At 46.4% G+C, this 12,209-nt stretch overlaps 1 protein-coding gene across 1 annotated transcript in view; it reads right to left on the bottom strand.

The window, feature by feature from the left end:
* Positions 1-12,209, bottom strand: part of SH3BP5 (SH3 domain binding protein 5) — a 253,938-nt gene that overhangs the window by 13,880 nt on the left and 227,849 nt on the right. Inside the window, exon 8 of the mRNA XM_078663894.1 lies at positions 2,089-2,349. Within this exon, the coding sequence (XP_078520020.1) occupies positions 2,089-2,349 (261 nt within the window). The remainder of the gene's footprint in view (positions 1-2,088; positions 2,350-12,209) is intronic.

Here is a 12,209-nt window from a genome sequence, read left to right on the forward strand (position 1 = left end):
CTTTATGAGCTTCCGGAGTAGCTTGCTTCAACACCCCCATCAGGGGTAACAAGCACTATATAAATACAAACTTTTTTTCCTCCTCTATACTTCTGCTATCATTCCAAATCCAAATAACTGAGTAACCTATCCACCACTTAAAATGTACTTGCATGTTTCACTATACTAATTCAACACTAATCCTCTATGGGTCCCAAAGTAGCAGACTACTCACTGAAAAAGCGATTTGACGCCTTGTCAGAGGTAGTAAGCGCTATATAAATGCAATTACAATACAATTACAATCTATGAATTCCCAAGTTAACCAAGTAAGCAAATCCACATTTCATGCTGTACATATTCCCACATCTGTGGTTTTCACAGAAGATTCAGGTAATTACCTCCCTCACCATTGCATGACCAAATAAAGCTTATGGTGTGCTCATGGAGCCTTTGTTATTAGTCACCTTAAAAAAAACTCACCTCCTACGTGTAAAACAAAAAACACATGTCCCATGATCCCGAGGCCCATCAGGAGTTAGAAGATCTACTTTCAAGTTACTCTGAATTACTCCCAAGGCAATAAATGGAAAGGGACAGTTATGTTACAGATGAAGTTTAAGGGATGTTCACATAAAAAACACTACATTCTACAGTAGGACCCTGACTAATCATACTACATTATCAAAAAAAAAAACTATTGATGGCACCTTTCTCAGTCCAAGCCAACAAAATAGGGAACTCACTTCAGGCAAGGATAGAAGCCACAGGTAACCTGGTGAAATTCAGACGAATGATGAAGACTTGGAATTTTCAGACCTAAACCCAATGGGGATTGACTGCCCAATACTACCCTACTATCACAGCGGATCGAGACTGACAACCGGATCTAACTCGCCAAAAGTAAAACTGTTCAAACTCACCAAGAGCCCCATGTATCCCATCATCACAATAAGCGAACGACAAAGAGTATACAATATGAGGTATTGCAACAACTCAAATCATAACAGAAGTAATTCTGCACAAGAGGCATAGAATAAGGCTTAGAAGATGATTTGTATCTTTCACGAGGGACGCATTAAGATGTTTACCCAATTGAAAATTGGCATCCAGCTAAGCAACAGCGAACCCTTACCAACTTAAGTCACACCCTGCATGTCTGATGCACAGACGTCACTCCTATTACAAGCATACACTATCAATGTAAAAACAAATTGTTGATACTCTCCCTCTCTCCCCTTCAGCCTTTCCTACCAACTCATAAACTAGTTAGACAATTGCTATAGATTAGCATCACAACTAGACTACAAACATCATGATAGTTGTAAAATCCAGTTGCATGACTATGTTGCTAATAATGAGAAACAGCCATGTTACCCACATACATGACAACCCATCATCCCTTAGAGGGCATCTGCTCAACACAACACACTGCATGAAACTACAACCAAATTATAAACTAAAACATAAACAAACAACTAACTCAGGGCTCCAAGGCATAGCGCACAACCCGTCTAAAGTAGAGGTTTAGCATCTCTTCAGGGCTAGTGAGCACTATATAATTACTCACATCATACCTCTTCAGTCTGAAAACATGTGGGGAAAAGTGCTTGAATATAAACCCTCCCATACTTTCAGCAGATGAGGGAATTACGAATAACTAGATTGCCATGTGCATCAGATGCTGTGGGACATTGGTAGATAGAGAGCTTAGACAGAACACAGGAGATTGTTATGAAGCCTGAGGACAGTTTTGGACTTTAGTTTTTTTAATATATATGATTTGGATTAGTTATTTATATTCATTAAATAAGTTCTTGTGTGTTATTCCAGCAAGATGTCTCAGTGATTTGCCTCTCACCAGTTTAATATGGTGTGATCTGCAGGCCACTTGTTTAAATCCCAGCAGAGCCAACTCAGGCTTCCATTCTTCTGTGGTCAGTAAATAATACCGCGCTTAGAGATGGCAGAAGCGCGCCATGAAGAGGTATAGTAAAAACAATCATATGTTCTTTTTGTATTTAACTACATAACTTAATGACTGTTTTGCTTTCTATAACACCCAAGAAGGGGCTTTCCAGCTGCCAGAAATCAAAAACAACGACTCACCTCGCTCTGCGTCACATTCTGGGGACGATGCCCCACTGCACTCGCTCCGCGGGCCCAGGACCGGAGAGTTCAGTCTGAAATCGGACAGGGAGACTGGACTCGACAGGTCCAGGCTCTCCGGTCGAACGGTTGGAGAGAAGGACCCAGGCATCTCTTCGGGACTCGTAGGGCCCGAGCTGTAGCTGGACACCGACTGCGTTTCGGAATCGTCTTCAGAGACGAGGCTGCTCAGGTTGTCGTCGTCAAACACTTCTGAGGTCACTATGGGGTAAAATGGTACATGTCAGTCACTCGGAGAGAAATGCCATCTGAAAGCATAGCACGTTGACATCAGGAAACATTCGCCTATCATGTACTACCAACCTGGTCACCATGATTCTGGTGCACCTAGTCAAAGCAGCAGGACTTAAAAAAAAAAAAATCTGTAGCTGGTATCTATTTTAGCTTTAGGTATCCACATTTTGATTTAGGTCCTCTTTTTCCTTTAATACCATCCACTATATATTTCAAACACACAGTTTATTTTAAGAAATATAAATACATATAATTCTGGCCAAACATGTACAAGCCTGCTGCATACTTCAAGCCTAATGGGTGAATTTGGCGTTTTGAAAACAAGCGAAAGAGGAGGAGTAAATTAAATTGCAATTCTCAAAAGTGAACATTTTAAATAAAATCTTAAATACGTTTAGTGGGTTACAAAGTGCAAAGATTCATCCTAATGTGTCATCTTCAATGACTACTGGTGCTCCTGTCACATCACGCGCAGGGTGCAGTGAGTCTATCTGCCCTGCAGCGTTGAGTGCGGTGGTAGAGATGGAGCAGCGGGCATCGAGAAGCAGGTGACAGAAGCATTTATGTTTCGATGGGAACAGAGCAGAAGTAAAGCCAAGTGGCAGGGAGTGGAATGGGCTTACACAGTGATTACCCAACCCTGTACCTCCGCTGTCATTCTTTATAGAAACTGCAGTGTAGTATAAGCGGATAACAAGAGCACAAATTCTGTTGTGAACTGAACAAGGACATCTTAAGATGCAAGAAGTGGTGGTGGCAGCACAGGTGTGGTTAAGGCCAGAAGACCTCAGGGTAATTCTTGACGTTCATTTATTTATTATTGAATTTGTAAGGCGCTGTAATCACCCCCGGAGTGGTATGTGCAGGGCTAGGTGGGTCAACTACTGATCAATTCAGTCTTTAGGAGTTTCCTGAAGTGGAGAAGATTGGTGCACTTCCGTAATCGGATGGGCGATTGATTCCAGTACACGGGGGCAAGATATGTGAAAGCTTTGCCCACTGCCCTAAGTTTTCTGTAACGGGGAAGAGCTAGTAGAGCTTTATATCCTGAGCGAAGAGATCTACCGGGCGGCTAGTATTTAAGGTTTTCGGCAAGATAACTTGGACCTCTGCCATGTAGTGCCTTGTGGACTAGTTGCAGATTTTAAACTTAATTCTCTGATGGATGGGAAGCCGGTGAAGCTGCCGTAACAATGGCCGGGAAGGGATTCTGGGGGGTAAGTTAAGAGCCAAATGGGCTGCTGTATTTTGAACCACCTACAGTCTGTTCACCAAAGCTACATTGGCAGACATGAGCAGGGCATTGAAGTAATCGAGATGGCTCATAATTAAGGCTTGTATTAAGGTCCTGCGGATAGTTAAGGGAAGGAGGGGGAACACTCTGCCTAAGATGCTCAGTGTGCGAAAACAGGTACCAGTGGTGGCCAAAACTTTGTCTCTCATAGTTAGGGAGTGGTCCAGTCAGACGCCCAGGTTTTAGCCACAGATTTAGGGGTGGGAGCTGAACTCAGCTTTGCAGGCCACCAGTCAGGACACCACACGTTTGCGCTTTACCAAACATCAAGAATTCAGTTTTGGCTGCATTAAGCTGAAGGAAGTTTAGCGTCATCCATCCGGAGCTAGCTCGCATACCTTCCAAAGGAAGAAAGATTTAATAGAGATCTTGTCATTGTCAAAAAATAGAAAGAGTTGAGTATCGCCCACATAGGAATATGGGGTGAATCTGTGGTTTCTGAAGATTTTGGCAAGGGGGGCAACGTATACATTAAACAGAGTAGGGCTAAGACAAGAGCCCTGAGGTACTGCCTTTGTGAGCTCCAGAGTGCGAGACCGAAAAGGGCCCAAATTGACCGTTTGGGCTAGCTTGTTCAGGAAACTGGCAAGCCATTTAAGCGCCAGTCCCTGGACACCTATCTCTCTCAGTCTATGGAGTAGCATCTGGTGGGACACTGAATCAAAAGCCACAGACAAATCCAGAAGTACCAGCAGCGCTACCTTATTGTTGTACAGGGCAAGTTTAATGTGATCTGTGACACCTATGAGGGTGGTTTCTCTTATCATCCTACCAGGTTTCCAGGAAGAAGCCAACAGGACCTCAGTGCCTTGTCATTACATGTTGACTACACACCTCAGCAGGTGGAGTAGAAGGACTGAGAAAACCAGAAACCATTCCAGAAGTTTGGAATATAATTTTGTTCTCTTCTCCTGTCAGCGACTATCTTCTGGCAATGGCACATGAGCGGCAGCTTGTGAATAGGAGAGGTGTGGTGCAGCAGCCAGAGAGGTTTTATCTGGAGCACGGGGCTCACGGTTTAATCCCAAGTGGCAGCTCAGCTCAGCATCATGTGACTCTGGGCAACAGCTCATTTGATGTACCTGACGGCCCCAGCTCCTAAATACCCTTAGGGGTGATAAGTTTGGACTTGACAAATCTGGAATTCTTATTATTCTTATTGGTGGAGAACCCCCACCTGCAGTAATACCTGCCTAGTTTTCAGATTGCTTACGTGTGACACATCCATAGTGTCATTGTGCTCATACGTGACATTCCATTGCCTTACATGCAGCACTTCCATGGGCTCATTGTGTGTATATGTGGCATTCTATTGCCTTACGTGTGATACTTCCATGGGTTCAGTGTGCTTAGGATAGGATAAGGATTTATAAAGCGCACTCATACCTGTGGGTGCCAAGGCGCTGGACGGTCGAGGAGAAGAAGAAAAACACAGAACTGCTGACTATGTTGAGAAAAGCCATGTCTTCAGCAGCTTTATGAACACCAGGAAAGATTCCCCATGAGAGATAGAGGGGGTCAGGGCATTTCAGAGTTTTGCTGCCGCCACAGAGAAGGAGTGTTCGCCCCATCTGACCCTGGGAATTTCGGAGAGATCAGTTTTCTCTGAGAGGAAGATCTCAAGGACCTCCCAGGAATCTACCATTGAAACATAGTTTTCAGCTGCTGCAAGCCTTTGCTGTGCAAGGCCTTATGGACCGTACTCAGGACTTTATACGAGATGTGCTTCCTGATGGGAGCCAAAGCAGAGTGCGGATCCCTCCCTCGCTGACTGATGCTTAGGGATATTAAGGAACAACCTGGCTGCCGCATTCTGGATGACCTGAAGCCTGTTCATGGAGGCCATACTGATGTTTAGGTACAAGGCCTTGCAGTAGTCAAACCGGGAAGTGACTAGTGCAATGAAGGTGGGACGGTGCAGTTCAGATGGAATGTATGGAAGCACCTTTCTGAGGGTTTTCGGAATATAGAAACAGGTGCTAACCATGCTGCTGACCTGAGAACTGAAGGTCAAACCCTCATTCCAAATGACCCCCAGGTTTTTAACTCTCCTAGCCGGGATGGGGAGAGGACCAAAGTCTGCCGGCCACCAGACGTTCGACCAGATTGATTTCTGCAGACCAAAAACGAAAATCTCAGTTTTCTCTGCATTGATCTTGAAGGGAATTGTTCTTCATCCAGCTGATAGTGCTTGCCATGCAATAGTTACATTTTTCTGCGACCAGTTGCAAATCATTGGAGATGGAAACAATGATCTGCGGGTCGTCTGCATAGGCAATCACGTGGAACCCAAACGTTCTTACCAGCTTAGCCAGAGGGTTCACGTACACATTAAAGAGGGTGGGGCTCAGTGATGAGCCCTGGGGAACCCTGCAGGGCAGGCTGAAAGCCTAAGCTCTGAAACCTTCGCAGCTGTCGATGTTCGTTCTCCCTGTCAGAAAGGAGTGGAGAATCTGCAAGGCCTTTCCCGAAACTCCCACCTCCCGCAATCGTTGGACTATCTGTATAGGAGGAACAGTGTTGAAAGCAGCCGACAGATCAAGCATAATCAGCACTGCCGAGCCACCCTGATATATCTGCATTCAAATGTGATTAGTGGCAGCAATTAGGGCGGACTCGTGCTGTGATCGGCACGGAAACCATTTTGAGACTGGTCTAAGATCTCATGGGATTCACAGTAATTCATCAACTCAGTGTTGAATAATTTTTCTAACAGTTTTGTGGGGCCTGGAGAAGTGAGATGGGGTGAAAGTTCTTCCGTTTGGAGGGATTAGTGTTAGGTTTTTTGAGGAGTGGTGTAACAATAGCCTCCTTACAGTTGTCCGGGTAGCTGCCGGATAGGAGCATGTTGTTGAACACCCTACACAAGAAGGGCCCAATTCACAGAACTAACTTAAGACAAAATCATAAATTTACTACCATTTTGGTATTCACAGAAGCCACTTACTCATTTCGGTATTCACAGAAGTTAGGTGTCCTAACTTTAGGACCCCTAAATGCCTTCTGTGAATAACGAAAGTCTTAAAGTTAGGGTTTTTTTCAGTTTAGGAGTAGTAAAGTTAGGAGTCTTAACTTTAGGACTCCTAAATGCCTTCTGCGAATACCAAAAGTCTTAAAGTTAGGATTCTTCTCAGTTTAGGAGTCCTAAAGTTTTAGGACTCCTAAACTGAGAAAAATCCTAACTTTAAAGACTTTCGGTATTCACAGAAGGCATTTAGGAGTCCTAAAGTTAGGTCTCCTAACTTCTGTGAATACCGAAATGAGTAAGTGCCTTCTGTGAATACCAAAATGAGTAAGTGCCTTCTGTGAATACCAAAATGGTAGTAAGTTTAGGATTTTGTCTTAAGTTAGTTCTGTGAATCAGGCCCGAAGTCTGCAACCGGATTAGGGACCATTTTAAGTGTGAGGGGCATACAGGGGTCTGAGGGTGAGCCGGATTTAAGGCCCATAAGGAGATCCTGGGTTTTTTGAACAGTGATTTGTGGGAAAGCTTCAAGAGTGAGAGGAGCATACTTTCCACGGTTCTGAGTTACCTCCTCAACATCAGGTTCTTCAATTTCCGTATGACCAAGCTCCTGAAAGATTTTAAGGACCTTGTCATGGAAATAGGCAGCAATTCTGTCACAGAGGTCTTCAGAAGTGGACAACAACTTTGTCCCTGGAGGCTTAGAGATCTCCTTAATGACCTTGAATAGCATGCTAGAAGAATTGTCTGCTGCGAGAGTCTTTTTGGTGAGGAAGTGGGATTTGGCTTGGAAGATTGTGAGAATATACTTCTGTGGCAGAACTTTCTGCTTGTCTTTTTCCCTAGCACAAGGGTCCATAAGCCATCTGCGTTCTTGTCTACGACACTCCCTTCTGAGGGATCTAAGTTCTTCTGAGAACCATGGTGCCGCTGGTTTAGCTCTTCTAAAAACACAGTCTTTAAGAAGGACAGCAGTGTCGAAGGCCTAAGTAATCCAGTTGCGGAAGCCTCTGCCGTGGGGGAGGAATGGGTTGTGCCTCCCAGCACCAACTGAGGCCAAGGCAGCCTCCCATTTGGGGGCTGAGAGCTTGTTCTGTCTCCTACAGCGGATGTACCTGGGGATGGTGCTTTCCTTCGCAGTGATGGGGAGTGTAGGACAAACTTGGAACTCAATCCACCAATGGTTTACCCAACTAAGGGGCTGAAAATTTCGATCACAAGGTCATCATCATTGGTGAAGATGCCATCATCGTCATCAGCACTGAGGTGTTGTGTTCTGCGGGGTGCAGACACAGGAAGGGCTAACCTCTGAGGTGTGTGGTCTGCATTACCGTCACTGCAGCACTGCGTTGAAGGGCGGCCTCCATGTGTGCAGCAGATTGAGTGTGCAGTGGCCGATAAACCTGAGAAGAACAATTTGCAAAGTCTTCTTAGGGCAGAGTCTGTGTCTAGAAAAAGTTAACTTTGGGACAGTCTGTGACATTGGGACCACCATGGAACCACTCAGGCAATGTACTTTAAAGGGGTGAGGGGGGCACCAAGTGGTCTTGGCAATGGGGTGCCCTTTTTCAGACCTCCACTGCAGTCAAAGAGCCACTGACGTTTTCTTTAAATGTAGTTTTGTTCTCTGAAGCTTAGAGCAGAAACAGGTTTTCATGCTCCTCCAACTCCCCAAGTCACAGTGTGGCCTCTGGATGTCCCAGCTCCTGTTGTTTGACAGAGTAACCCTGAGGCATATGTATGTCTCCCGTGTGCCACTGCAGTGTCACTTTTTGGGACACTTCGACCACGCAAACCTTGAAATCATCTCTATGAATGGCCTCATAGATATGGAGTAGGGCAAGGCTGCGCAAATTGCTGCATTGCCTTACTCTGCGCTGGGGAGGCGATCCTTGGGCGTTGCGGTGAGTGTTCCCACGCAACACTCATGGGTTTTGACGCTTCCTCGGATTTACAAGACCATGTAAACCTGGGGATGAGCCAAAACCTTACTCCACCCAAGGTGAGGCGTAATGAGAAGAAATAACTTTATTTATACTCGTTTATTCCACCCTCTATGTGTGCTGCATTCTACAGCACACATGCAAAGAGGAACATGCTTCAGTGGATTGTTTCTGTACCGGGAGGTGCTCCTTCCTGCACTTAAACAATCCTGCCGACAACAGAGGCACCATGGTGCAAGGGTGCCTGCATCGGTGCTAGGCTGCCGAAACTGCGTCAGTGCAGGGGGAAAGGACAGGGATGCACTGTATTGGATAGATTTGGTGCTTTATTGCCCTTTAACTTTGATGTAGAGCAGTGCAGCAAGGTGACTTGCTGAACTGCCCAATGCCAAGTCCCCATAAATGAGGCCCCCAGTTTTTAGTTTTCACCCTCTCTGTGCCAACGGTTGGCAGAGGTCGCCACACTACAGCTGCCTGCTGGGACAGAGCTCAGCTACGTCAGACCGCTCAGGGATAGTCTAGCCATTCACCACGTTCAAGGCTGTGCGATGCCAGACTTTCTGTGCAGTATATTTAGGGGGGATGCTCATGGTTCCCTCAGTGCCTCGCAGCTGTCACAGAACAGAGTGCAAGTAGGTGGTTTGCCTATGCCCCCAACCACGAGATCACACAAGAAACTAGGCCACATCCGTGGCAATTCAACCTCTTCTTGACAACGCTGACTGTCCGGGTCTCTGGCAGCACTGCATGCTGATAGGTGAGATCGCGCAGGATGTACACCATGGAAAAGCATCTCAAGGATCGGCTGCAGGCAGAGGCTGGAGGAGCGGATAAGCATGATAAATGCATTTGGTGAGGCACCCGGGAGAGCTACCAAGAGTTTGGGTGTCGTATTAGATGACTCCCTTTCTATGCAAGACAAGGTAGACATGGTGTGCGGGAGGTGCTTTGGTCCTTACGCATGCTGAGGAAGCTATTCAGATGTGTCCCGTTGGCCTGTCGCAGGGCAGTCACTCAGGGTCTCATACTGAGCATAGTAGCCTATGGCAATGCCTTCTATCCAGGGATGGCCGACTATCTTTTAAGTCACCTGTAGCCTATACAGAGTGAAGCAGCCAGAATGATCTGCAACAGCCCCAAAAGGAGCTCTGCTTCAGCCTGCCTCAATCAATTGCATTGGCGTTCAGTGCAGAAAAGAGCTAGGTTTAAACTACTCTGTGATGGGCAGAAGTCACTTTCCGAGTCAGAACCAGCCATATTGCGTGGCAAAGTAGCCTTCTATAAGCATAGTAGAGCGTTGTGTTCCTCCCATTAATCCCTGATTCCCAGCACACAAATTAGGAAAGCCAGGATGAGTGGCCACTGGTTTGGCCATCTGGCAGCACTTGATTGGAATTCCCTTCCCCTGGAAATGCGTCTTATGGAGTACCTTTCTGTGTTCCTTAAACGTTTGAAAACCTAGCTGTATCCTTTTTAGGGGCATTTATCTGCAGAGTCGCCTTGTTAGGTTCTAGCGCTGGGATGTCCCTCTGGGGATGATGTGTGCACTGAAATACATTTGTGTAACTCGCGATGTGTGAACCTTGGCAGGGTTGGGCAATGAAAAAACAACCTGCCCCAGCACGGAAGGTGTCACTATCACCATCATCAGTGTTCTAATGTGAATATCTGGGAGCAACTGGAATCAGTCAGCAGATTGAAGAAAGCATCTCCCCTATGCGGCCAGGCCCTGGTATCAAATAATTAGGAACAGTGCAACTGTGCCAGTCTTTTTTAATAAAATGGCCGCCTGTTAAGGGATGTTAGGATCCTGCTAGAGCTAGAAGATGAGGAGTGAAGAGGGAAATCATTACCACAGGGCTACTGGCTTGCCCATCTGGTAATTTTTGTATGGGCATGTAGGACTGGGAAGGAGAAGAATAACCTTATTTCATGCCAACCTTCCAGTAGTCGATTCAGAAAAGGGGGTGGTGATGAACAGAGTGTCTGAATTAAGCAGACCACTCTTACCCAGTCCAAAGATCAGGGCTTGATCCATCACCGTTATTTATCTCACTGCCCCATCCCAGCTCAGAACCTGGCTATATGCAAATTAGTCTGTCCCTGGCCCAGTGCATCATGGGAACAGGGCAGACCAAACTACCAAGCCAATTCTTCACCAGAAAGGAGACAAGCTACCGGGGACCGGTTTCTGGCATTTCAGCCTCTTCGGCCCGGCTTGCTTGAATCCTGATGGAGCAGTGAGAAAGGGACTCATGTCTGAGTATACCCTGCCACACCTATAGTGGCCAAAAACGATTCAGAAAAGGGGGTGGTGATGAACAGAGTGTCTGAATTAAGCAGACCACTCTTACCCAGTCCAAAGATCAGGGCTTGACCCATCACCGTTATTTATCTCACTGCCCCATCCCAGCTCAGAACCTGGCTATATGCAAATTAGTCTGTCCCTGGCCCAGTGCATCATGGGAACAGGGCAGACCAAACTCCATCACCACCCCTTGTTGTAAATAATTTTGTCCACCCTAAGCGTGGAAGGGTATACTCAGATATGAGTCCCTTGCTCATTGCACCATCAGGATTCAAGCAAGCCGGGCCGAAGACGGCTGTAATGCCAGAAACCGGTCCCCGGAAGCTTGCTTCCTTCCCAGTGTAAGAATTGGCTTTTGTAGTCTGGTCTGCCCTGTTCCCATGATGCACTGGGCCAGGGACAGACTAATTTGCATACAGCCAGGTTCTGAAACTGGGATGGTGCAATGAGCTAAAAAACGGTGTTGGATCTAGCCCTGATCTCTTGACTGGGTGAGAGTACTCTGCTTAATTCAGAGACTCTGTCCATCACCACCCCTTGTTGTAAATAATTTTGTCCACCCTAAGCGTGGAAGGGTATACTCAGATGTAAGTCCCTTGCTCATTGCACCATCAGGATTCAAGCAAGCCGGGCCGAAGACGGCTGTAATGCCAGAAACCGGTCCCCGGAAGCTTGTTTCCTTCCCAGTGTAAGAATTGGCTTTTGTAGTCTGGTCTGCCCTGTTCCCATGATGCACTGGGCCAGGGACAGACTAATTTGCATACAGCCAGGTTCTGAAACTGGGATGGTGCAATGAGCTAAAAAACGGTGTTGGATCTAGCCCTGATCTCTTGACTGGGTGAGAGTACTCTGCTTAATTCAGAGACTCTGTCCATCACCACCCCTTGTTGTAAATAATTTTGTCCACCCTAAGCGTGGAAGGGTATACTCAGATGTGAGTCCCTTGCTCATTGCACCATCAGGATTCAAGCAAGCCGGGCCGAAGACGGCTGTAATGCCAGAAACCGGTCCCCGGAAGCTTGTTTCCTTCCCAGTGTAAGAATTGGCTTTTGTAGTCTGGTCTGCCCTGTTCCCATGATGCACTGGGCCAGGGACAGACTAATTTGCATACAGCCAGGATCTGAAACTGGGATGGTGCAATGAGCTAAAAAACGGTGTTGGATCTAGCCCTGATCTCTTGACTGGGTGAGAGTACTCTGCTTAATTCAGAGACTCTGTCCATCACCACCCCTTGTTGTAAATAATTTTGTCCACCCTAAGCGTGGAAGGGTATACTCAGATGTGAGTCCCTTGCTCATTGCACCATCAGGATTCAAG

This window comes from Lissotriton helveticus, chromosome 10 (assembly GCF_964261635.1).
Source record: "Lissotriton helveticus chromosome 10, aLisHel1.1, whole genome shotgun sequence".
Lineage (NCBI taxonomy): Eukaryota > Metazoa > Chordata > Amphibia > Caudata > Salamandridae > Lissotriton > Lissotriton helveticus.